The 26,533-nt window shown below is 47.8% G+C and overlaps 1 protein-coding gene across 1 annotated transcript in view; it reads right to left on the reverse strand.

Moving 5' to 3' along the window:
- The window catches only part of COL4A1 (collagen type IV alpha 1 chain), a 165,273-nt gene that overhangs the window by 13,158 nt on the left and 125,582 nt on the right, over window positions 1-26,533 (reverse strand). The window contains exons 29-44 of the mRNA XM_077314467.1: window positions 25,113-25,210; window positions 21,646-21,796; window positions 20,734-20,847; window positions 20,091-20,258; window positions 17,455-17,544; window positions 15,064-15,216; window positions 14,268-14,366; window positions 12,662-12,751; window positions 12,431-12,570; window positions 10,350-10,476; window positions 10,174-10,254; window positions 7,679-7,777; window positions 4,687-4,737; window positions 3,375-3,560; window positions 2,720-2,853; window positions 1,141-1,213 (exon numbers count right to left, since the gene is read on the reverse strand). Of these exons, the coding sequence (XP_077170582.1) occupies window positions 1,141-1,213; window positions 2,720-2,853; window positions 3,375-3,560; window positions 4,687-4,737; window positions 7,679-7,777; window positions 10,174-10,254; window positions 10,350-10,476; window positions 12,431-12,570; window positions 12,662-12,751; window positions 14,268-14,366; window positions 15,064-15,216; window positions 17,455-17,544; window positions 20,091-20,258; window positions 20,734-20,847; window positions 21,646-21,796; window positions 25,113-25,210 (1,854 nt within the window). The remainder of the gene's footprint in view (window positions 1-1,140; window positions 1,214-2,719; window positions 2,854-3,374; window positions 3,561-4,686; window positions 4,738-7,678; window positions 7,778-10,173; window positions 10,255-10,349; window positions 10,477-12,430; window positions 12,571-12,661; window positions 12,752-14,267; window positions 14,367-15,063; window positions 15,217-17,454; window positions 17,545-20,090; window positions 20,259-20,733; window positions 20,848-21,645; window positions 21,797-25,112; window positions 25,211-26,533) is intronic.

Consider the following 26,533-nt stretch of genomic DNA (forward strand, 5'->3'; position numbering starts at 1 on the left):
TGTGGCTCCCATGGGGCTTTCCAAGCTTCTGAGTCCACTCTCAGCTCAGCTTGTTCCTGGCTGCTGTAAGATCCTGATCCAACCCACTGAATATCTACATAACAAGATAAAAGAAGCCATGTTGGATCAGGCCAATGGCCCATCCAGTCCAACACTCTGTGTCATATTGCAGCCCAAACTGAAGTGTCATCAGGAGGTCCACCAGCAAGGTCAGAACTCCAGAAGCCCTCTCCCTGTTGCCCCCTAGCACCAAGAATACGGAGCATCACTACTGCAGACCAGGGAAGCGAGTTGTGATTATGCCATGAATTTGCCTGTAAAAACAATTACTGTCGTATTATTTTAGCCCTGACCCAAATGGGTCAAGTTAACCTAATCTTGTAAACTCTCAGAAGCTAAGTAGGGGCAAGCTCTGGTGAGTAAGACTTGGATGGGAGTCCACCAAGGAAGTTGTAGGCTGCTTCACAGAGGCAAGCAATAGTAAATCACGCCTGAATATCTCTTGCCTTGAAAACCCTACAGGATTGCCATAAGTTGACTGTGACTTGATTTCACTTTAGAAGGAGAGGAAGAGTTGGCTTTCATGCCCCGCTTTTCTCTACCCGAAGGACTCTCAAAGCGGCTTACATTCACCTTCCTTTCCTCTCCCCACAACAGTCACGCTGTGAGGGTGGTGAAGCTGAGAGAGCTCTGTGAGAACAGAACTATCAGGGCTGTGATGACCCCAAGGTCACCCAGCTGGCTGCATGTGAGGGAGTGGGGAATCAAACCCAGCTTGCCATATTAGAAGCTGCCACTCTTAACCACTATACCATGCTGGCTCTCTTTACATGGGCACACTGCATTATTTTAGATTGCTTCTAGCTGCTTACGTTAAGTGAGAATAATGTATTTTTTAATTCATCGGATGCAATATTGTTAGCAGGAACCCATGGTTCCCCACACTGCTGGCAGAACTATTGCTGCATCAATCTGATTAGTACTAAGACAAAGAGACACCAAATTTAGGAAACGACAAGAGCAATAAGGTAATTTTTCTCGTTCCACACACAGCTAGAAGACTCTTTCATTTATATTTCAAATAATGGATATTTCCATGATGGCTAAAACCTCCCAGAGGAGACCTGGTTCGATTCCTACCTGGAGGGCCTGGAATTCCAGGGGGTCCCATGTCACCTTTCGTTCCATCAGATCCAGGAAAGCCGGCATTTCCCTGCACAACACACACACAGACAAAAAAATCCAGCCCTTAGTTGTATCACCCAAGCCCCTTTGCAGAGATGTTATGCAGGCTGCACATAGATCTCTAAATTCAAAAGCAATCCAAGGGAGCTATGTTTAGAAATGCCTTTCTCAACTTCTTTTGCCATCGAGAAACCCCTGAAACATTCTTCAGGCTTTGAGAAACCCCAGAAGTGGCACGACGGTGCAGAATATGGTTGGGAAGCAGAGCTGTGGACATGCCCACCTGAGGCCCCTCCCCTTCCCACCCCCTCCAGGCCCATTTTGGGAGGAAAGGGTGGATTGACATGGCCATGAAACCCTGTTTAAGAAAGCCTGTTTTAGAAAATAAGAACTGGTATCTGCGTGGAGGCCTTCAACCAAGCCCGTGCGAAGGAGACTGAGAATGCGTATGCCAAAGGAATCCGAATTTGGCCCTTGAAGTCGTGGTTCCCATGCTCCCCATCTGCTTTGTGCAGCTGCTTTGTGCATCCTCCATTGCAAAAGTGGGCTTTGGCCAAGGAATGCGCTCAGCAACATGGAAGAGGATCAAAATGGCCATACAGGGGAGGGAGAAGTAGTTCCCAAAGTACAAATGCTTGGCCACCTGATCCACCCAAGGTCCCTTCCAGGGTGAATATTATTTAATGCAGCCTTCCTCAACTTTTTCACCACTGAGAAACCCTTGAAATATTCTTCATGCTTTGAGGAATCCCAGAAGTGGCGCGATCATGCAGAACATGGTTGGAAGAGCATAGCTGTGCACAAGCCCACCTGAGACGCCTCTCCTTACTAAATCCTCCAGGCCCATCTTTAGCCATTGGGGGTGGGGGAGGCCCAACATGACCATATAATAGTCATATAACCCAAATATATATACATAACTAATTAATATAATTAATAAGAACAGAGAATGAGGTGGCTTGATGGAGTCACTGAAGAGGTCGGTGCGTGCTTAAATGGACTCTGGGGAATGGTAGAGGCCAAGAAGGCCTGGAGGATCATTGTCCATGGGGTCGCGATGGGTCGGACACGACTTCGCAACTAACAACAACATAATTAATTAACTCCCACCCATTTGGGAAACCCTTCCAAGGCTTTCAAGAAACCACAGGGTTTCCCAAAACCCTGGTTGAGAAAACCTGAGCCAGGGGTAGTCAAACTGCGGCCCTCCAGATGTCCATGGACTACAATTCCCAGAAGCCCCTGCCAGCATTTGCTGGCAGGGGCTCCTGGGAATTGTAGTCCATGGACATCTGGAGGGCCGTAGTTTGACTACCCCTGGCCTGAGCTAATGAAAAGAAATGACTACTCTGTGCACAGAATGCCTTTGTGGAAGGTGTATCACCTGCATGATTTCAAGGGCACTGGTCTAAGGTAGAGTTGAATATTCTATTGAATATTCATTCTCAAAAAGTAATGCTTAACCACTATGCAACTATGCCATAATCTGCTGCTAGGATCAAGCTCACTGGCGCTCCTAAAAAAACCAACTTACGGGAAGTCCTTGAGCTCCCGGGTCACCTTTGGTTCCTACCCTTCCGGGTGTTCCTGGCCAACCCGGAGATCCCTTTTCTCCCTTTATCCCAGACAGTCCGGGAACTCCTGGAGATCCAGGTGGTCCAGTTTGCCCTAAAGAAGAGTGGACAAATCACTGAACGGAAACAACAGCCCTGAGATATATCAGCATATTGCTCCAGACAGGTTAATGGTCATTATTTGAGAAGCAAAATGCGCCAACTTGAATCTCCTGCTACAAACAGAGAGGAACTGGAAATGAAAACGGACAAATTAACAAAATGTTTCTTTTTTTCAGGGTTGACTTATTATTTTTTTGAAAGCAATGCCATTCAAAATATTTCCTATCCTCTTGGGTTAGCAATTTATTTGTAGCGCACAAAAATGTCTCAAGTTGTGATGACTCCACTGAACAAACTACATCTTCCAGTGCTCTCATAAACAAGCTAAAATCCAGCCTGCCTTAAGAAGGAGCTGAACAATGACACTGGTTGGGGGGGAACAGATACCGCTGAGCCGAGCAGAAATACACCTTGACAAGTGACAGTCATTGCTCATTAAATTTGCCCAGTCTGCTTCGGGAGGGAGGAACAAAAGTGTAAACATAAATAAATAAATAAGTACCGCCCCCTTACCTTGAAGCCCCGGTCGACCCTGAGGCCCTCGGTCTCCCTTAACTCCTTCCATGACCCTGCCTGGTAATCCGGGAATGCCTGGCTGGCCTTGGGGACCTTGCGGACCCTCAAATCCTGGGTCCCCTTTCCCCCCAGGAATCCCTGGACTTCCTGGGGCTCCGGGAAAGCCCACGTCTCCTTTGGTGCCTAAGATTTAAAACAACACTCATTTGGGTTAGATAATCCATGTCTAAATAAAAGAGAGAGAGAAAAAGTAGACCTATCATCATTCCATGCTGCAGGAAGGCAATTTCTATAAAGACTTAATTTTTATGGCTAGGCAGGCTTCTTTTCCTTCTCCTCTATCCTGCATTGCTTGCTGCATGGGCTACACCAGGGGTAGTTAAACTGCGGCCCTCCAGATGTCCGTGGACTACAATTCCCATGAGCCCCTGCCAGCAAACGCTGGCAGGGGCTCATGGGAATTGTAGTCCATGGGCATCTGGAGGGCCGCAGTTTGACTACCCCTGGAATACACCCTCTGCAGTTCAGGGTCCTGCGACTGTGAAATCCAGTTTCTGCAATGTCATTAATACTGTCTCCGTTTCACTGTTCTTTCATTTGTTAATTTGCCTTCTCTCTACGAGAGTGGGGGATGATGAAGAAAGTAAATCGATCAGTAAACAAAGGGTAACAAGGCTGAATATGGTTAAGAAGAATGTCAAGAACAGAGGAAATGGGCCTGAGGAAATGCAAGGAGGACAGTTTGTTATTCATACCCTGGTGTCTCTGTCATCACAAGGATACTTGCAGGTACGAGCCCTACCCACCTCTTACTACCTGTTGGGACTCAGTCACCCTGACTCTCCAGGAGGACCTCCAGTCTGGGAGAAGCGGATACCCCATCAACACCCCCCCACTCACCTAACCCCGGTGGCCCCTCATTGGGCACAGCACCAAGGAGACGTTATGAGCAACATGTCTGTCTCCCAGCTAGGGTGCCCCCGGCCAGCCAAAAGGGAGCGTCAGAGAAAGACCAGCCCACAAAGGCTCCAGCTGAGCCTGCCAATCTGAGCGAGTTTGGTGTCCAGAAAGGGCAGGGGAAGCCCTTTTGAGCACTTATGGAAAGGGCCTGGGGGAGCGGGAAAGGGATAAGAGGGAAGCTGAGACCCAGGACAGGGAGGAACGGGGCCAGAGGATAGTGAGGTGAACTATCCCATGCTATTCTCCAGACAATGTATCCACGTAATCAGAAGATTCACATTGCAAATGTCCACATGGCTGGTTATTTATTCAGCCATATTGGCTTTGCATCCAGTGCTGTTCATATTACCTTTCTCTCCTTTTTCACCTGAGAGACCCGGAAGCCCTCTGCCTGGAAGACCTGCAAGACAAAGGGAGCCATACTGAGAAAATGCAGCAATTACTAGCCCTTGTTCACAAATCTTGTTATGTGTACAATGTGGCATCAAGTCGCTTTCAACTTATGGTGAACCTATGGATTAATTATCTCCAAAATGTCGCACCATAACAAGGCTGTGGCTTCCTTTATTGCAGAGGTGGCCAAACGATGGCTCTCCAGCGGTCCATGGACTACAATTCCCATGATCCCTAAAGCAAGAATGGCCAAACAGTAGCCCTCCAGCGGTCCATGGACTACAATTCCCATGATCCCTAAAGCAAGGATGGCCAAACAGGAGCTCTCCAGAGGTCCATGGACTACAATTCCCATGAACCCCAGAGGTTCATGGACATCTGGATAGCCCCTGCTTTACTGAATCAATCCATCTTCTGTTGGCTCTTCCTCTTTCCCTACAACTTTTCCTAACATTGTCTTTTCCAGGGAGTCTTATCTTACCATGATGCGACCAAATTACAATAACCTTAGAACAGTGGTCCCCAACCCGCGGGCCGCGGCCCAGTGCCGGGCCGTGAAGGCCTTGGCACCGGGCCGCGGCTCCTTCTTCCCTCCCCCCCCAAAGCGAGAAGCTCACCAGGCCGCGAGCAAATCGGCCACCAAAGCGGCCGATTAGCTTGCGACCCGGCAAGCTTCTCGCTTCGGGAGGGGAGGGAAGAGAAGCTTGCTTTAGCGGCCGATTTGCTCGCGGCTCGGAGGGGCTGGTAGGGGGAGCCGCGGCCACCGGTATGGCGGTGGCGCAAACGCGCCTGTGCAGACTGCCGTGCACTCGCATTTGCGCCCTGCCGGGCACAAATGCGCGTGCGCGGCAGTCCGCGCAGGTGCATTTGTGTTGGGGCTGCCGCGCGTGCGTGGGCCCCCGGACCACCCTCTCCCCGGACTCCGGGGCAGCGGTCCACAGCGAGCATAAGCTTGCGGACCGCTGTCTTAGACAGTTTAGTCTTGCAGGAAATGCCAAAATCTGGAGGACTAGAAATAAACCATTACTCTAAAACTGCCGTCAAAAACATTTCAGCAGAACTGTATGAATGGGCCTGCGAAAGGTGACCTGGAAAGTGACAGACAAAGGTGGGATACACCGATAGGCATTTGGCTCAGATGTTGGGAGAGAGCAGCAGGTGCTGAGAGTACAAGTCAGACAAGGTTTATTTATTTATTTGTTTGTTTGTTTGGATTTTTATACCGCCCATTCTTTACAGCTCTGGGCCGTTTACCTGGAACATTGTAATAATCTATAACATACAAGTTTCAATACAACATCGCAACAACCAAGTAATAATTTATAACACAACATAAATAACAACAACACCGGGGAGATCAAATTTGTTCAGTCGTGGAAGGGCGTCTGAACTGTTAAGTGTACTGAACTGTTAGCACTCCTTGTCTAGACACCTCCCCACTGATTCCCTACAATAATTTTCTGCTTATTTCAATATTGACAGGGCCAATCCTTGCGCATGTTTGTAACTTTTCAATAAGGTTGAATTTTTTTAGGAGCTCTATGGAAACTGGTTAGAGCAGAGTTTCCCAACCATGGGACCAAGATACCGTATGGCAGTGGTCCCCAACCTTTTTATCACTGGGGACCGGTCAACGCTTGACAATTTTACTGAGGTCCGGAGGAGGGGTAGCCTTTTGCCGAGGGATGTCACCGCCACAGCCTGAGCCCCTGCTCTGCTTGCTTTCCCACCGGTGCCCCTGACTTCCCACTGCCCACTGGGGGGGCACTGCCAGCAGCAGCTGCACAGTGTCACGCCAAGGGGGAGCCCCAGCCATGGCGGCTGTTGGAGAGCATCAAAGGTGAGCCGGCGGCAGAGAGGCAGGGCAGCCCCTGAGGCAGCAGCTGGGGAGGAGGACGAGGAGGAGCCGCGGCCCGGTACTGACTGATTGACAGACTGGGACCAGTCCTCGGACCGGAGGTTGGGGACCACTGCTGTATGGTACCATGAAACCCCTCAATGGTACTGTGTTGTTGTTGTTGTTTTTTAATGGTGGCTGCACAGAGCTCTCCCACCCAGTGCCTACTGTTTCTGGCTCCGAGTGAAGAGGAAAGAACAAGTTTTAATTTTTAAAAAATCTATCCTCATTCGGGCAGGTTGACTTGCATCCTCCCATAGTAGCCAATGATGGACCTGGAGGGGGTGGGAGGGGCCCCAGCCATTTGAACCTTTGCCAACCACGTATCTGAGGGACCATCTGTCACCCTATGCCCCTCACAGGGCCTTGTGCTCTGTGGGTACCAACTTGTTGGTCATTCCCAGCCCTAGGGATGTTTGCTTGGCCTCAAAGAAGGCCAGGGCCATTTTGTTCCTGGCTCCTACCTGGTGGAATGAGCTCCCAGGAGACCTATGGGCCCTGCGACTTTCCATAGGGCCTGCAAGATGGAGCTCTTGTGCCAGGACTATGGTTGAGGCCAGTCTAGGAAGATATGGTGTCCCTCCCCCAGGAAGTATGACGCCCTTTGACCACCTGGGTGTGACCTGTTGACGTAGCCCTCTGCTGTCCTGTGGCAGGTGTCCCGTTTTGGGGAAGGACTGTATTTCCATCATGCTGTACTATTCTATTTTGTTTTAATGGGGTGTTATTGTTGTGGAAATTTTATGTTGTAACCCGCCATGAGCCGGCATGCCGAGAGTGGTGGGTAAGAAATATTATTAACAACAACAACAACAGCAACAACCAAGCCTCTTCTCACTGCTAGGGTGTGTGATAGGGAGACGTGACCAGCTGACATCACTTCCTGGTGCCTCAAAGCCTGAAAAGTATTTCAGTGGTTACCTCCACAGTCAAAAGGTTTGTAACAGGCTGGGTTAGAGTGTTCAATCACTCAATTAAAGTGTTCAATCGGTATTCAATTACTGTAATGGCATCTTATAGACAAGAAGACAGAAGGAAGGGAACGGCTTACCTGGGTCACCCTTTGTACCTGGAAAGCCTGGTATTCCATCAAAGCCAGTCTGTCCTTTTTCTCCAGGGGTACCAGGGAAACCCTGGCGCCCAACGTCACCTGCAAAGGATCAAGGTTTTTGTCATCGAGGTTTCAGCATTTCTCTTGGCATATAGTTAACAGGACACTCTCACTACCTTTAATTTAAAATACAGTGATTTATAGGCAGCCTTGCGATGACTCCTGAATTAATGTTAAATATATGAAGGATAGGCTGGATATCAGAACTTCTGTAAAAATCAGCTCAGAGCTCAACAGAAGGCAATCCTGGGTTCCCTTCGGAGTGTTTATAATGAATAAGCAGCAGCTATTACTGGTTGGAGCCTCTTGTGGCGCAGAGTGATAAGGCAGCAGAAATGTTGTCTGGAAGCTCTGCCCATGAGGCTGGGAGTTCGATACCAGCAGCCAGCTCAAGGTTGACTCAGCCTTTCATCCTTCCGAGGTCAGTAAAATGAGTACCCAAGTTGCTGGGGGGTAAAACGGTAATGACTGGGGAAGGGAATGGCAAACCACCCCGTATTGAGTCTGCCATGAAAACGCTAGAGGGCGTCACCTCAAGGATCAGACATGACTCAGTGCTTGCACAGGGGATACCTTTACCTTTACCTTTACCACTGGTTGGAAAAAATTAATCAAAATATAATAACTATATCTCACTTAGTTGAAAAAAAGCTGGGAGATGTAAGAATGTGTCAATTTACATTTCATGTATCAAAGAAGACATGGAGTTGGTTCCCATAAGGGATAATATAATTCAACTCAGTTGGGAGCTAAGTATAAATTCTAAAAGGATGACTACATTAGTTTCATTTAGCAAAAACATAATTCCTCCAGCACCTTATACTTAACCCTGGAGTTTCTTTATGGTCCTGGAAGGGTTTCCTGAATGAGTGGGAGCTGATTAATTTTTTAAATATTTTTATAATATTGGATGATATGACCATGTATGGGCATGTTGAACCTGCTCCCAAAATGGTAAGTAGAGGGGGTCGGAAGGAGAGGGGCCCCAGGTGGGTGTGCACTAGGGATGCTGGCCTCCTACACGCTGCCTTGGGCTTCAGTGATTGCCGAGGCGGCCGAACCGAGCCGAACCGAGCCGAGGCGGCCGAACCGAGCCGAGGCGGCCGAACCGAGCTGGCTGCACATGAAGGAGAGGGGAAAAACCCGTCTCGGCAGATTAGAAGCCACCACTCTTAACCACACAGGGTACAAACCCTGTTATAGCTTCAGGAGAGACTCTTTTCCACTTAGAAGTAGAAGATTTGGTGGTGAAGGAGTGGTCTTCGACACTCAGAAAAGTGGGAGACCGTTAACAAACGTCAATTTCCTTTAGACCCAAGAAGTATATTGTTAAGCGTCTTTCCTACAGATTTACTGAAACAAGGAAGAGAATTCAGCCGCAAGACTTCAAACAGTGTCATGCTGGAAACTACAACAATCTCCTCATATAGACTCGTGGACTGGGCAAGTTAGAGAACTTGCCGTAATGGCAAAAATAACTAATTAGTTCAATCGAAGACTACCGGAAGAATTTCAAGATTGCCGGGATGAATGTATGGATTCTATGAAATTTTTCTCTTTCTATGTAACTTTTCCATTCTATTATGGTTAAAAATATATATTTTTTTCTAAGAGAAGTGGAGGCTATTCCTAAAATGCAGGGAAGGGAGCTAATCAAACTATTGAAGTCATCAATGCGTGTGAGAACTAGCAGATTGTCACCATATCGAAACCCGTGAAGCAGGGGTCACGTGGCTAAAGAAAGGATAGACAGGAGGCCCCATAAATGAACTTTGTGCAGCTTGCAGAGCAACCTGTGTATCAAACAGCCAGGGGGGGGGGGAATTCCCTATTGTTACTTGTTAAGTTTAATTTTTATTTATCATTCTTTCACAGTTTGCCTGTCATCTTGGCTGCCACCCCCTTTGTTTTGCAAGGTGATTTCTTGTTGCTAGTTTGTTAATTATAAAAGTTCAGGTTTTTTTCCCATGTTCTTCGGTTTGTATATGATCTTTGTATGATTTTTTTTCTGCAGTGATTTAGGTCATCTTTTGATTTCTTCACATATAATATTTTTGGAGACACTTTTGAGCGGGTAACTCTTTTCTCGGTTTGGTTGACAGTTTGACCAGAAGAGCTGATGGCAATTAACCGTTTTGTGTGGCGACACCTCTAGGAAGGTAAACCTTTCAGGATCAAGCATTATGTGTGAAACGGTCCAGCCAAATGACAGTGACCACAGATTGTTGGGACCATTGGACATATCAAAAAATCAAGGCCTTCTTGACTGCATAGAAATGTGGCTTATCTGGACAGCTCTTGGGTTGACCAGAAACCAAGTCAGTGGCATGCAATTGAAAAAAAAAAAAAAAAAACAAGAAACATTCCCAAATGACATGATGCTTTGTCGTTACACTGGAAGAGCATTTTTGATATGGTTAAAAGGGGGTTCCTACCTGTTTGACCTTTTAAGCCAGGATAACCAGGCAAACCTGATACTCCTTTTTCACCCTTTTCTCCTGGTGTTCCCGGAATACCTTTAAAACACAAAGGCACACACAAAGTTTAATTTTGTTGTTTAAGAACCTCGTAGTGTTAGCTCTAGTTGAAAAAGGGGGCTTCAATTGCTTACCCGAAACACCTGGAAGACCTGGCTGCCCTTTGGGACCTGGAAAACCAGGAGTACCTGGAAGTCCTACAATACCCTTTTCACCTCTCTCCCCTGGTAGGCCTGGAACACCAGGCTGTCCATGTTCTCCCTGTGGAGTAGAAGAATGCATAGTCAAATTCATACAATACTAACAACAGGATGTTCCATAAATTATGTGGCAGAGAGAGGAGGGAAAACAAAATCACCGCTTTAGGACTCCTTGGGTCAGGGTAGTTAAACTGCGGCCTTCCAGATGTCCATGGACTACAGTTTTCCTGAGCCCCAGCCTGCAAATGCTGGCAGGGGCTCATGGGAATTGTAGTCCATGGACATCTGGAGGGCCGCAGTTTGACTACCCCTGCCTCAAGTAGTGAAAAGCAGGGTATAAAACACCAGCATTTCTTCTCTTCTTCTCTAAGAGCCAGGGAGAGAGGAGCAGAGTCCAGACTGGGAAAGAGCTCCCTGAGAGGGCAGAGCACAAACAGGGAGCAGGGATGGACAAGGCTCAGATAGCAAAGGGGACAGGAGAGCCAGGAAGCTGAGATCTGGCGGGCGACACCCAAGGCAAGAAGAACAGATGCAGGAGGAGAAGTGCAGGGCTACATATGACATATTGATTAAAAACATATTTATTAAAAACAGCCCTGAAAAATCAATGGGTGTTAGTTTCTAGCGTGCTGCTTTTTTTAACCATCTTGGCTTGGCTTAGCTTGGGTACCACACGTGTGAAATCAGGGTCTCATGCCCTTTAAATTAGAAATACAGTACAGACTTTTATCAGACAAGTCAGTCTATCAGTTATCTGTAACCGCTCCTATGGAGCGGTAGTAATAAAACAGGGAGGAGAAAGGGCGGGCCCTGTCCAGGATAAAAACTCAGAGGACCCAATCAGGAGCTGCAAAGCGGCTCCTGATTTGGCCCTCCGAGTGTCCATCCAGAGCCAAACGGCCAATGGGGAGGCGTGCAAAGTGCGCCTCCCTATTGGCTGCTTGGCCCGGCCTTGCCGGGCCCAGCCGGAGAGTCGCCGTGTAGATGAGGAAGCCTGCCGGCACAGTGAGTCCTCCAGCCAGGGTCTCCTCCCACTATGGAATGGAGCATGGACATGGCAGCCCTGCTCCTTTCCAGCCCAGCAGCCGCCCCCCCAGGCCTGGGCAGGCTGGCCGAATCCTCCTGGCGCGCCCCGCTAGCCCCGGGAAGCCAGGCCCGGGGGTGGAGAGGGTCGGGTAATGGCTTCAGTGGAGCGAAAGGAGCAGGCCTGGCACATCAGAGATGCGCTGGGCCTGCTCCTTTCGCCTCGCTGAAGCCTCGACCGTGAGGGTAGGGGGGAGGCTTCAGCGGCGCAACAGGAGCAGGCCCAGCGCATTGGAGACACGCCAAGCCTGCTCCTTTCGCCCCGCTGAAGCCCACACACAGGGGGGGGAGGGGAGAATGGCTTCAGCGCTGCCATCTCCTCCCCCCTCTTCCTCCCCATCTGCTAGCACCCGCTGTCTTTTCTTTACAGCGGGCTTTAATTCTAGTAAATAGCATAAAGAGCTGAGCATAAATAGCAATGAGTTTAACCAACTGTGTACCTGAAGGACCGCCTCTTCCAATATGTATCCTGGTGGGCGCTAGTCTCAGCGAATACCAACCTGTGGCTGATCCCTGGCCCCCCAAAGAGCCAAGGTCTTTTCCACCTGGGCTCCAGCATGAGGGAATGAACTGGCAACTGAGTTCTGGGCCCTGGCGAAGCAAGGCCTGTACAATGGCGCTCTTCTACCAGGCCTGTGGATGAGATCGTGGCGGCTTATACGTTTTAATGTTTTATTGATCAGATTGTTCTAACGCTCGTCCCAGTCACTCGGGGGTCTCCCTCCTCTCCTTTCCAACATATTGTTGGACAGGATCGGTGCAGGTGGTGGGAAGGGGAGGGTCAAATTACATTTGATCATTTTGCAATGTGTTTATTGTACTTTCAGCATTTTGGAGGTTTTATTGCTCTCAACCACCCCAACCCCGCTTGCGGGGAGGGGGGGGTATAATAGTCAAATTATACATAAATAAAGATGGCGGATCACAGATACCTTTTCACCAGGCGCCCCAGGGATGCCAATTCCAGGTAATCCAGCTACTCCTTTCTCCCCTTTCAGACCTTTCTGTCCTGGAAACCCAGGTGAACCTGGATCGCCCGGCAGACCTTGCACGCCCTTTTGTCCAGAATGCCCTAAGGTCAAGGTTTATAGGACATGATATGAGATTCTTTGCTACAACACAACAGAGTTCAGACACTGACAAAGGTGTAACGCTCGCCTTACCTGGCAGACCCATTTCTCCCATTGCTCCTTTAGACCCAGGAACTCCTGATTCCCCGGGGAACCCTGGAGAGCCCAGGTCCCCTTTGGGCCCTGGATGGGAAAGGAAGTATTAAACATTAGATCAATCCATATTGCTCGATGAGATGCACCAGGATAAACCTTAGGCTTTTGCTTCTGTATATTCTGTAGAGTAACCCTGGCAACAATAACATGTTGAACAGCTTATAGGCTGTAGCCGGAAGTTATGCTGGGAAGAAAGCAAGGTGTCCTATGTGCGGAGCTATGGGCTGGGATGTCATCGGTATGCGGATGTCACCCAGCTCTATCTCCTGATGGACGGTCTGCCAGTTCTCCCCCCAGAGATATTTTCCAGTTGTTTGGAAGCAGTGGTTGGATGGATCAGGAAGAGTTGCCTGAAACGCAACCCCTCCAAAATGGAGGTCCTGTGGCTGGGTAGAAGGAGGAAGGATCAGGAAGTATGGCTTCTCTGCCTGGACGGAGTGCAATTGAGATATGCAGTATCGGCCAGGAATTTGGGGCTGATTTTTGATGCCTCACTCTCTATGGAGGCTCAGGTCACTAGGGTAGTCCAGACAGCATTTTCATACCTACCCGTCCTTGGAACACCTGACCACAGTGATCCATGCAACTGTCATTTCCAGATTAGACTTCTGCAACTCGCTCTACACGGGCCTACCCTTGTCTTTGACCTGGAAATTGCAACTGGTACAGAATGCAGCTACATGGGACCTCACTAGGTCATCCTGGAGGACCCATGTCCAGCCACTGCTGAGACAACTGCACTGGTTGCCAGTTTGCTTCTGGATTAAGTTCAAGGTACTGTTTTTGATCTTTAAGAGTATACATGGCTTGGGTCCTACCTACTTGTGGGACCACTTACTTGCTTATGCCCCCTGCAGGGTGCTCTGCTCTGCAGGTATGAACTTGCTTGTTGTCCTGGGGCCCCAGGAAGTATGCCAGGTCTCAACCAGGGCCAGGGCCTTTTCGGTCCTGGCCCCTAACTTGTGGAGTGAGCTCCTGGAAGAGCTGCAGGCCCTGATGGAGCTCTCTGGATTCCACAGGGTCTGCAAGACGGAGCTCTTCCACCATGGGTTTGATTGAGGCCGGGTGGAGAGCCCGGGGTTTAAGATCAGGTCACCCCCCCCCCCCAGTCTCCGGATGAGGGCATTAGACTCTGCCCGGATCCACTGGGTAAGCTACTCCCTGTATTATTGTAATGGTTATATCACGTGATGTAGAGATGGCATGACTGTTTGAGGGCCAAGGCAGTAGTCTGTTGGGGAGGAGATTCTTTTTAACGCCACCATTTTGGACTTGTATTTTCAGGTATCCTGTGGGGATCTTGTTGTTTTATCATGTTTTACTGATGTTTTATGAGATGTATATTGAATTGTAAACTGCTACGAGCCAACCATGCTGGGAGTGGCGGTATAGAAACACAATAAATAAATAAATAAATAAATAAATAAATAAATAAATAAACAAACAAACAAACAAACAAACAAACAAACAAACAAACGAATGAATGAATCAATGAATGAATCAATGAATGAATCAATGAATGAATCAATAAATAAATAAATACCCGGTTGGCCAGGTAAACCAGGATCACCATCCTTCCCCGGCACGCCTGTTGTGCCAGGCTCTCCTTGAAACCCCTTCTCTCCGATTACTCCTTGGAGACCTGGAAAGCACAACAATTAAAGTCCAGTTTAAACTCTTGGGTTGTGTAATCGTTCTCTTCCCACCCCCTCAGAAGTCTGCCCTACAGAATGGGAGGAGGGTTTCGGAGGGCAGCTGTGCGGATCTTGCTGCAGAAGAGCTAGATCTGAGGCTTAACTAAGGCCTGGTTTTTGAAAGTCCCAGCTCGGAGGGAGAGACTGCACCTGCTCAGCTAAACCACTAGAATCCATTGAGCATGTTCTACCTTGAGTGACAAACACCACAGAGGACATCTCCTGAAACTGTTAATGAGAACTTATGACTCCCACAACACCAAGGAGTTAACTAGTTACTTTCTCTAAGATCGCCACCCTCAGATAACCGAAACTATCACCAGGTTTCTGTATTTTATCCTATTCTCACTCCATGATAAGTTCTCTTGACTTCTTGAGTCTGAATTTTGTTGGCTTACTCCCTTTATGGACTACATTTGTATTGTTTTCTATATATGCCAGTAATAAGGTGACCAGTTATGGCTATTCTGCAGCACTGGTGTGATCTGTGGAGCTCTCCCATGTCTAAATGAAGTTAGTTCTTTCCACAGGCACATAAGCCAGAAGAGTAGCTGCTTTGCCACTGATGTAAACACCACCCAAACCCAATATAGGTGATCTTCAAGTGACCATGCGCTGCAGCAGATGTTGCTCAATTTTACAGACCTTTTTCTCCTTGTTCTCCTTTCTGCCCTTTCATGCTCTCCATGTCGACGTGGTCCATTTTTCCTGGTGCTCCCGGAAGACCAGCCTCACCTTTTTCACCCTTGAAACCAGGGCTACCTCTGAGTCCTGGCACTCCAGGATAACCAGCGTCACCTGCAAAAAATGTGTGCACTGAACAACATGACCCTCCAGGAGGACAGAAGCAACATGGGTGGAAATACTGGGCCCTAAGGGTTACATACAAGTGTGAGGGGGTGTTCTATTGCCCACCTGATCAAACTCAAGGCTGGTTTTGAGATGGAGAAGGAAATAAGGGAGGCGACTAAAGCTGATGATGTTATTACAATGGGAGACTTTAACTACCCTCACACTGTCTGGGTAAACTTATGCTTGAGTCATGCCGTAGAAATGAGATTCCTAAAGATCACACATTCCTGTGCACTGGAACAGTTGGTCACAGAGCCAACCAGAAGGGCAGTGATCTTGGACTTGGTCCTGAGCAGGTCTCAAGACCTAGCGGAAGATGCAGAGGTTGTTTCTCCAGTTAGGTACAGTGACCAGGAAGATGGGGAGATGGCAGAGAAGCTCAATGACTTTTTCGCTTTTGTGTTCACTGTGGAAATTGTGGGGCCTGCAACTATGTCACAGCCCCTATATTCAAGAAGGAAGTCTGAAGAACGGAACCAAATTGAAGTGACCAGAGATGACGTTTTAGACCTATTGGGGAATAATGAAAAAGATAGGTCTCTGGGTCCTGTTGGCATACACCCAAGAGGTCTTAAGGTACTCAGATATAAGAATCCTGATCTATTAATTAATTCAGCCACAGTCGACTAGAGAGTAGCAAATGTTACATCAGTTTTTAAAAAGAGATCCAGAGGGGAGCTAGGAAATTACAGGCCAATCACTCTAACATCATAGAATCATAGAATCATAGAGTTGGAAGGGGCCATTCAGGCCATCTAGTCCAACCCCCTGCTCTATGCAGGATCAGCCCTAAACTGATCAATCCCTGGCAAATTAGTATACAGTAATCAAAGACTGAATTGTTAGAGAGTGGGCAACAATGGGACTAATGAAGTTCAATGCTGGCAAGTTATGGTACTGTAAACTGGGGCAAAGAATCTAAATTTCCAGCATAGGGGAATGGGGTCTGAACTCGCTGAGACTGAGAGAGAAAGAGACGTTGGAATTGTACTGAATAGCTCAATGAAAGGGTCAACCCAGTGTGCTGCAGCCATGAAAAAGGCAAACACTGTTAGGGACTATTAGGAAAGGGACTGAGAATAAAATAATGTAATGTCCCTTTACAGATCTATGGTGCGGCCTCATCTGTCCCTCTTAGTAAGACAATAAGGGGGGTTGGGGTGGGCTGAGTCCAGGATCAAAACTCCCAGATTGGCCCCTTATCCCCAAACTAACAAACAGAGGGCCCAATCAGCAGGCACAAAGCAAAGCGGCTGCCGATTGGCCCCTCGGTTTGTCAGTCTGGGGGCAAGGGGGCCGATCGGGAGCCCCGCCCAGCTAGGATTTTAATTTATTTATTTGTTTATATATTCATTCACTCACTCACTCACTCACTCACTCACTCACTCACTCACTCACTCACTCACTATTTTATTTTATTTTATTTTAGATTTTTAAACCGCCCTTCCCTACGGCTCTGGGCGGTTTACAGAAAACATTTCGGAACATTTACATGGAACAGTATCAGTATCAATATAGCAATATAACAATATATTGTTATACTAGCTGAAGGGTTGGAATCCACGCCTTATGAAGTGAGGTCGAGAGGGCTGGGTCTGTGTAGCTTGGAGAAGAGGAGGGCAAGGGGGTGACAGGACAGCTGTGCTTAACTACGTACAAAGTAGACATGTTGAAGAGGGGGTGAACTTGTTTACTGCAGATTGAGAGACAAGGATGAGGAGCATTGGGTTCAGATGACAGGAAAGGAGGTTCCATTTAAATATTCCAAAACACTTTCTGATGGCGAGGGCTGTTTGTAGATGGAATAGGTTGACTTGGACCAGAGCATGTTGAAGTATCCATTGGAAGTTTTAACAGGGAGACTGGATCAGCACCTGTCAGGAGTCTGTGATTTTTAAGTCCCCAAGAAGGTGGGGTACTGGACTGGATGACTCTTCATGTCCTCTCCCAGCTCCATACGATTGTCATTCTCCCCATTTGAAAATCAACAGGCAGGTCAAGCTATGTTTCCGATTTCAAATGGAGAATTGCAGCCTGAATGTTTATACCGAATTTCTTGATGGTCAATGGGGTTGCTGGGCTACAAGCAAACTCACGAACTTTAACAACAGAATGCTGAACAGTTGTGTTCAACCAGAGAGCTGACTTCACTCAGCCTGTTAACCTACAAAAAATAATTCTTACCTTTGTCACCAGGAAACCCAGGTGTTCCTAGAGGGCCTGGAGGACCCTGGATTCCAGGGGTTCCCATAACTCCCATTTCTCCTTTGATCCCTAAAACCGAATTGGAATAATTGTTTACACATCAGTGATTAAAGTACTACGCAAGTAACGGTGCTGAACACCACCCAAAACCCATCCCTTGGTCTACCCGTTAACTCTACCTTCCTTGGTTCTCTACCTTCCTTGAATATACATTTGTCGTATAAACTGATGTAAGATAATTTGAGACCACAGTTATTTATTTGGTTTTGCCTCCCTTAAGACCACAGAGAAAGACTAATATGAGTTGGTTTTTATACCCCGCTTATCACTGCTCAAAAGAGTCTCAAAACGCCTTACAGTAGCCTTCCCTTCCTCTCTCCACACCAGGCACCCTTTAAGGGAGGTGAGGCTAAACGAGTTCTGACAGGACTGCTCTGTGATAACAGCATGATCAGGACTGTGACCAGCCCACGGGGAATCAAAACCAGCTTGCCAGATTAGAAGCTGCTGCTCTTAACCACCACACCAAGATGGCGCCATGAAGTAAAGTGATAAGATCTTCCTAATTAGAGAACTGTTTTCACCGCCATCCCTCCTCTCCGCGCTGCTCGCCACCTCGGGCTTCAGTCATTGCAGAGGTGGCCGAATTGAGCCGAAGTGGCCAACCCCAGGGTGGACATCTTGCTATACATTGACTTTGGGCCCTACCATGACCCTTCCCAGCTTCTAAGTCAGGGGGTATCGTTGAAAACTTTATGCACCTCACCAAGTGTTCTCCAACCGACACAGCTTTTGCCACGACAAGGCCACAAATATTTGGGATTTGCCATAGGATTTGTTTGTGTTGCCCATTTGAATGCCCCCCCCCCCGAGAAATTCCTAAGTGACCTTCCACGTTCATTTCCCAGGGACCACATAACGTATTCCTGACAAAATCTGCCACAAAGGCGACATAGAAGATGCATGCAAAAATAGAGGAATCAACTCAAGATCTAACAGGAGCCAGCAAACCTCAAAAGCTATTACAGAGTTTCATTGTTAAGATTTACCTATTTGGTAATTCTGAACTGAATGATCATTTGCGTGGTTCTATTCTGCCTGATTACATGAAAGCCTGTAGGTCAGTATTTCTCAGCCTTCCTAATGCCGCGACCCTTTAATGCCCTTTAATGTTGTGGTGACTCCCAAGCATAAAATTATGCAAGGGTTCTTTTACAGAAATAAAACCGAAACTGACCAATGGTGTGAAGATCCATTGTTCATGATTCTGGGGTTTCTCACTTCAGTTTTGCCTCTTCTCCTACCATGCCGATCTCACTCTTTTCCTCTGCTCCAGACCCACGAATGCTCTATCTCAATCTACCCCGCAGGGCTGTTGTGCATCCCCCCCCAGCCTAGCTGCTCACCCTGCCCCAACCCCTGTGAAAGGGTCATTTGACTCCCAAAGGGGTCCCGACCCCCAGGTTGAGAACCACAGTTGTAGGTGATTGTTACTGTTCCAGCAATGGCAGCCATGAGAACGATGGGCTATAAATCCTTAAAGCAATAAAGTTAATCCCTATTTGTTAATAACAGGATTTTGTTCCATCTTGTGGATGCTGCTTCTATGAATGGGCTATAGATGAGCATCTTCCTTGTCCTTCAGGGATGCTGGCTGGCACCCAACCAAGACTCCTCAGAGCCTCTTATTCAGGCAGGATGGCCTTTGGTGTCCAGTGTCATTCCTTTAAGCCAGAAGAGGTGGTGGGGTCACAAACCAGCTCTATAGTATCTTGTGTTGAAAGTATTCAGTACTAGCCTTTGCTCTAGCCATGTCTCAGAAGTTTCAACAGGCAGGGTCAGAAAAGCAGCCAGGTGCCTAAGATTCAAACACTCTTGTTTCTATCAGGACACCTGTCTTGTTTGTGGACTGAATGGTGCTCATGTGAACCACCATGCAAATGAAGGCTTGTTAAGGAACCAATAGCAGACTCTGAATTCTGGATCCTTTGGACCCATCGAAGGACTACATTAAGGGTCAATCAGAGCTCTTGGTGGGCCCACTGGATTGCATGTTAGCTTGTGTTTTCCCCTTGTTGGTGTTCGGTATTCTGGTTGGTGTTTGGATTCCATAAAAGAGCAGAGAAGAACTTGTAGTCTGTGTGTACATAATTCACAGGCATATTAACATCAAAATCATTCTTTAGCTGTGTTGCTTCCTTCTACTGAAAGCACTCTAACCCTTCCCAGACATGTTCTTCTGTGCCGTCTTGGATCATGGAGCTCTTTCTGACACGAAGACGCTCCAGAAAGCAGAAGGAAAGCAAACACTGCAGAATCGCACACCCCAGCCTTTTCCTTCCTCTTCATGTTGTGGTAGAAAGGGACATCAAGCTGCAGCTGACTTTTTAGTTACCTGTAGGGCCAGAGATGGTTTGCCATTGCCTACCTCTGCATGACAGCCCTAGACTTTCTCAATGATCTCCTATCCGAGTACAAACTAAGGCCAACCCTAGATCAGACTAGCTTGGGCCATCTTTCTCCTGTCCCCACACATTACAACAACAGATTGTTTCAACCCATCAATGAGGTGTTAGCATAACCTACAATCATTCACTGGAAGGCAAAATGAATACCTGGAAAACCTGGCTGTCCATCTTTCCCTTGTGGGCCAGGTTGACCCGGCAACCCTTGCAAGCCCGGCAGCCCAGGAAGTCCATGGCCACCTTTATCTCCTTTTGGCCCTGGAATGTCTTGCCCAGGGACACCGGTATAACCCTTCTCTCCTTTTGTTCCTGGAGATCCTGGAATATTTAAGAGAAAATTACATACAGCAGTTCCTAAAACAATATATTCAACATAGCTGATGGGACATGGCACTCTTATGATTGTGCCTGGGGGGCGATTGTGATGTGTTTTTAAAAAAATCATCACGACTTTTGTTCTCCTTTCAACATTTATGTCCATGGAAGAAAAGCCCCAGTCTATGAAAGCAAAAATTTCCTCTGAGGAACCTGCTCTGCATTGCTGCGATTTCCTCCAAACAATTACCAGCATGCTTACTGTTCCATCTTTTTAAAATGAAGAACTCCAAGCCTTGTGAAAGCAACCCTTCTTTACATTATGTCCAGGTTCACAGCAAACATTAAGAAAAGCAAACCACCATGCCTTTTATCAGGAAGAGCTTTGTATGGTGGACATCCGAACTAACGTGCTTGGTTTTGAGGTGCGCTCAGCCTAAACGGAAGTGGAAAAGGAAATGACAAATCAGAAAATTACCAATTGGTCCCGGAAGCCCAGATTGTCCTGCTGGACCGGGTGGGCCAGGAGGACCTATTCCTGGCACACCGGGAGAACCCTGTAGACCTGGTAATCCAGAAGGGCCAGGGTCACCTAAATGGAAAATTGAATAACATTATCCACCTGTATGTGTTCAATTGATAGCTTGCTTTTTGGCTTACAGCAGTGTTCTCCTAAGCAGAATCACACCCTTCTAAGCACCTGGACTTCTAAGAGGATAAACCTGTGCAGAATTGCACTGTAGGTCTTCCAAGTTGGCTCACATGTGTAAAAATACGATTCAACCTCAAAGCAATAAAACCAGAACATTAATGGTCTTAGAATAAGGTGATCAGATTTTAACATTGGTAAAGCGGGACACCACTGACCGCGGGGGGGGGGGGGGGGTGTTCATTAAAATTTGGTCTATATGGAGCAACAAAAATGTTCATAGAACGCATAAATAGTACTGTAATATATATTTTTTAATTTCAATGTAAGTATAATTTGCCAGGTGCCCCCTGATGTCCCTCCAAAAGTGGGACAATCTGGTCACCTTATCTTAGAAGCAGGAGATGACATTAGATCTTTCTAAAGTGCCCTTTGCCCAAGGTCATCAAAGGAAGCCTTTGAACAAGCACTGCAAGTGATATTTGTAATTCACTCTTCGTACCTGTGAAGTCCATTTACACACTTAACTTCATAAAAGGAGGTATACAGCCAGTCAGCTGGCAAGTAGCTACAAATTTCACCTCATTCACATAATTATTGTGTTGTTCTGAGTTTTCAAGTGTTTTTGTACTCGGCTTGGAGCCCTATATCAATAAATCCTAATCTATCGCCTACTTCACATTTTTACGCAGAGAAAATTGACCACGGAACCATTTTAGCCAGGAACAGAAAAGGACTTACCATGGGGACCTGGCTGTCCAGGCACACCTGGGAATCCTTTTTCTCCTAGAAAGCCAGGTAGTCCTTGGTCTCCTTTTGATCCAGGAGGGCCATCTCGTCCTTTGGGGCCAGGAAATCCTTTCTGACCGGGGAGTCCCACTCCAGCATCGCCCTGAACATCAAGAATAATAAATCATTGATGATAACAGCCAAACCAAAAAGAAGGACCAACCATCGTAACGTCAGATGAAGGTTCTTCAAAGCTACGTCCAGTTTTGTCCTAAAGATGTGAAGATCGATTATGCTAAAATTTTGAAAAAACGGACTACCACATGCAAGCTCCTCCCTACCCACGCACAGCCAATCATTTGCTAAGCTGCTATCGTGTTATGGAATGACTGTGAACATTCCAGCTTGAGGGGATGAAGAGGGAGGTGACAGAATGATGGCAAATTCTGGAAATTCCATTTGGGTGGGATACACGGGTGACAATTTACTGGTCGTTCCTGGCCCCAGGCAAGCATGCTTGGCCTTGACCAGGGCCAGAGCCTTTTTGGTCTTGGCTCCCACCTGGGGGAACGAGCTGTCGACATTCTGCAAGGCCTGCAAAACTGAGCTCTTCCGCCAGGTCTATGGTTCAGGCCGGGTTCAGTGTGGAAGATCGATGCCCCCCCCCCCCCGGTGTTAAACAGCAATTATTGTGATCTTGACCCTCCCTCCAGAGGTAGAATACAGGGGTCGGGGGAGTTGGAGGTATTCCGCCAGTCTCTTTTAATGGGATTTTTATTGGACATTGTAAGCCGCCACAAGCCAGCCTCGGGAGTGGCAGTAAACAAATTAAATAATGATGATGATGATGATAATAATAATAATAATAAATATTATTATTATTATTATTATTATTATTATTATTATTATTTCACATGGATCCTAGGAAGACAAGGAGCTACTTGAAGTCTGCAGGAAGCATGGTGGAGGGGAGAAACAAGAAGAAAGAGAGTTGGAAAAAGAGAAGGAAGCAAATGAAGCAGAATGGCTGTTAGGGAAGAGACACAATGAGGCAACAGCATGATATGAAGTGACCTAAGGTATACCAAGAGCCTCTTGTGGCGCAGAGTGGTAAGGCAGCAGTCTGAAAGCTCTGCCCATGAGGCTGGGAGTTCAATCCCAGCAGCCGGCTCAGGGTTGACTCAGCCTTCCATCCTTCTGAGGTCGGTAAAATGAGTACTTAGCTTGCTGGGGGGTAAACAGTAATGACTGGGGAAGGGAATGGCAAACCACCCCGTATTGAGTCTGCCATGAAAACACTATAGGGCATCACCCCAAGGGTCAGACATGACTTGGTTCTTGCACAGGGGATACCTTTACCTTTAAGGTATACCAGGCAGATACAAGGCAAGTAGTGGAAAGGAACAAATGGAGAAAGTAACACGAGGAGATTTCGTACAAGTCAACAATGCAAGGAAGCCAAGGTGACAGGAAGGCCAAGGAGGTTGGTTCCAACAGCCTGGTGGTCCTCGGCCCATGAGAAGTGCTCCAGGCCATGATCAGGACCAGGGCCTTTTCAGTCCTGGCCCCTACCTGGTGGAAATTTATTCATTTATTCTTTTGAATAATAAACACTCCCAGCGTTGCCAGCCCATGGCAGCTTACAACAATATATCACAACAACATTAAAACATAAAATAAAATTTAAAAACAAACTTACGCGGCATCGTCTAAAGAATTAAAAATACTTTCCAATCAACTCTGGTGTTGTTATCTGCCCAGTAAAGGAAGCCTTAGCTTTGAGGAGGGGCCCAGGATCACATTTCTGTCCATAACCTGGCCTCAACCAAATGCCTGGTGGAAGAGTTCCACCTTGCAGGCCCTGCAGAACTGAGCTAACTCTGTCAGGGCCCTGAGGTCTTCTGGGAGCTCATTCCACCAGGAAAGGCCCAGGCCCGAGAAAGCATGGTCAAGGCCAGGCGGATTTCCTTTGGGCCAGGAACAACCAACCTGTTAGTATTTGAAAAGCAGAGTGCTCTCCAGGGGGCATAGGCAGACAGGTGGTCCCTCAGATCCATGGGACCTGGGACCGTGGATGGCCTTAAAGGTTAAAACCAATACCTTTAACCAGATCCAGAATACAATTGGCAGCCAATACAGCTGCCTCAGCATTGGCTGGATGTGGGCCATCCAAGATGTTCAAGTGAGAACCCTAGATCCCGAATTAGCTCCAGGAGGAGATACGGGCCTTGTTGGAACTTACACAGTTCCAAGGCAGGGCCTGCAAGACAGAGCTCTCCCACCAGGCATTTGGTTGAGGCTGGATCACCAGTAACATCTAAGACCCCTCCCCAGCACTCTCCCCTGTAACCAGCCACAGGAGAGCAATGTGGGAGAAGCTTGGCAGTAAAGGACACACCTGTTGTTAGATACTTTTGTTTTATTCCAACATGGGTCATCATGTTGTTCTAGTGTGATGTGCACCGCTCTGAGATGGCCAAGCTGAGAAGGGCAGTCTTATAAATTGAATTATAAATAATATATATGAATGTGGAGGAGGTAGGAACCCAATGTCATACCAATTTGAACTAAAAAGCTAAAGATTTCTAATTGTATCTACTTATTTAAAAACAAATTGGATCCTGCCTACTGGCTATATGGTTCCTGAATAGCATATACCTCGTTCTCCATTTGACCTTGGATATCCTCCAATGTTTATCCTCTTGTCCCCCCATTCCTCTGCTTCTGTAAGTTCTGCATAGTCATACCAGACAGCTCCACCTATTCCCTAATGCTAGGAGTAGGCTTGTTCACTTTGAAGAAGAAGAAGAAGAGGAAGAAGAGTTGGTTCTTTTCCCTACCCGAAGGAGGCTCAAAGCGGCTTACAGTCGCCTTCCCATTCCTCTCCCCACAACTGACACCCTGTGAGGTGGGTGATGCTGAGAGAGCCCTGATATCACTGCTCCGTCAGAACAGTTTTATCAGTGCTGTGGCGAGCCCAAGGTCAGCCAGCTGGTTGCATGTGGGGGAGCGCAGATTCGAACCCGGCATGCTAGATAAGAAGTTCGCACTCCTAACCACTACACCAAACTGACTCTGCATTCCGGCGAGCACCAAAACCCGAGGCAGCCAGCAGTGCAGAGGGGAAGGGTGGTGGAGCACCAGCTGGTGCCTGCATGCAGGAGCTGCACCTGCGTGCGGGTACCGGCTGGCGCACTGCTGTTGGCGCCGCCCCTCCTCTTCATGCCGCGGCGCTAGCCACCTCAGGTTTTGGTGCTTGCCAAAGCGGGCCAGAGCGCGCAACCCTAGCTAGGAGTGTCCAGAGAAGTTGCCCAGAAGGATTTTGCACAATATGAAGACCACTGTGTACACAAGGTTACACAGAAAACAAGGTTGCCGGCTTCCGTGGCCAGGCAGGAGTGGAGAGCATCCACGTGGACATTACAGCCAGCACCAGCAGCTGCCCTTCTCCTATGTTAGCTCAAGCAGTTGACACTTACTTTGGGACCTTGCAATCCTGGTGCGCCAGGTAACCCGCTGGAACCAATATCGCCCTTTGCCCCAGCTGGGCCAGGTGAACCTGGTTGACCTGAGAATCCTAAAAAGCCAAATGCATAATATTGTTAATACAGCATGCTAAATGGCTGACACCCCCCTTCCACAGGCAAATTAAAACATATTTTGGGGATTGCTTTAGAATCATAGAATAATAGAGTTGGAAGGGACCCCATGGGTCATCTAGTCCAACCCCCTGCACTATGCAGGACACTCATATCCCTATCACTCATCTAATGCAACCTGCCACCCCCTTGAGCCTTCACAGAATCAGCCTCTCCATCAGATGGCTATCCAGCCTCTGTTTAAAAATTTCCAAAGATTATTATTATTTTATTATTATTATTATTATTATTATTTAATTTCTAGACCGCCCTTCTCCCAATAGGTCTCAGGGCGGTTTACAACATAAATAGTTAAAACACAATAAAATCCCCATAAAAACCCCAATTAAAAGTTACATATAACATAACATATAGCGGCGGTGGTCACAATTCTGATCTTAGTTCAGCCTGGTGGAGAGAATAATGTTCAGAAGAGGGTGGCACCAATACAATAGATCTAACCATGATCTCGGTGTTAGAGATTTCAATATTGGAGGGGATCCTCTGATGGGTTAGTGGGAGAGCTGCCCTGGCCTCAACCATATGCCTGGCGGAAGAGCTCCGTCTTACAGGCCCTGCGGAAAGCTGGTAGATCCTGCAGGGCCCTTAGCTCTTCTGGGAGCTCGTTCCACCAGGTTGGGGCCAGGACTGAAAAGGCCCTGGCCCGGGTCGAGGCCAGGCGCACATCCCGTGGGCCCGGGACAACCAGTAAATTCATACCCGCAGAGCGGAGTGCCCTGCGGGGGGCATAAGCAACCAAGCGGTCCCGCAGGTAGATGGGACCCAGACCGCGTATAGCCTTAAAGGTCAATACCAATACCTTGAATCTGATTCGGAAACAGACTGGTAACCAGTGCAGATGACGAAGCACCGGCTGAATGTGGGCCCTCAAAGGTGTTCTAGTGAGGACCCTGGCAGCCGCATTTTGGACCAGCTGTAACTTCCGAGTCAAAGACAAGGGAAGGCCCGCGTAGAGCGAGTTACAGAAGTCTAATCTGGAAGTGACCGTTGCATGGATCACTGTGGCCAGGTGTTCCGAGGACAGGTAGGGCGCTAGTAGCCGGGCTTGGCGAAGATGGAAAAATGCTGTCCGAGCTACATTGGTGACCTGAGCCTCCATAGAGAGGGAGGCATCAAATGTCACTCCCAAATTCCTGGCAACTGGTGCAGGTGTTAATTGCACCCCGTTCAGGCATGGGAGGCGCGCTTCCTGGTCCTGCCCTCTTCTGCCCAGCCACAGGACCTCCGTCTTGGAGGGGTTG

Source organism: Paroedura picta, chromosome 1, assembly GCF_049243985.1.
Source record: "Paroedura picta isolate Pp20150507F chromosome 1, Ppicta_v3.0, whole genome shotgun sequence".
In the NCBI taxonomy this organism is placed as follows: domain Eukaryota; kingdom Metazoa; phylum Chordata; class Lepidosauria; order Squamata; family Gekkonidae; genus Paroedura; species Paroedura picta.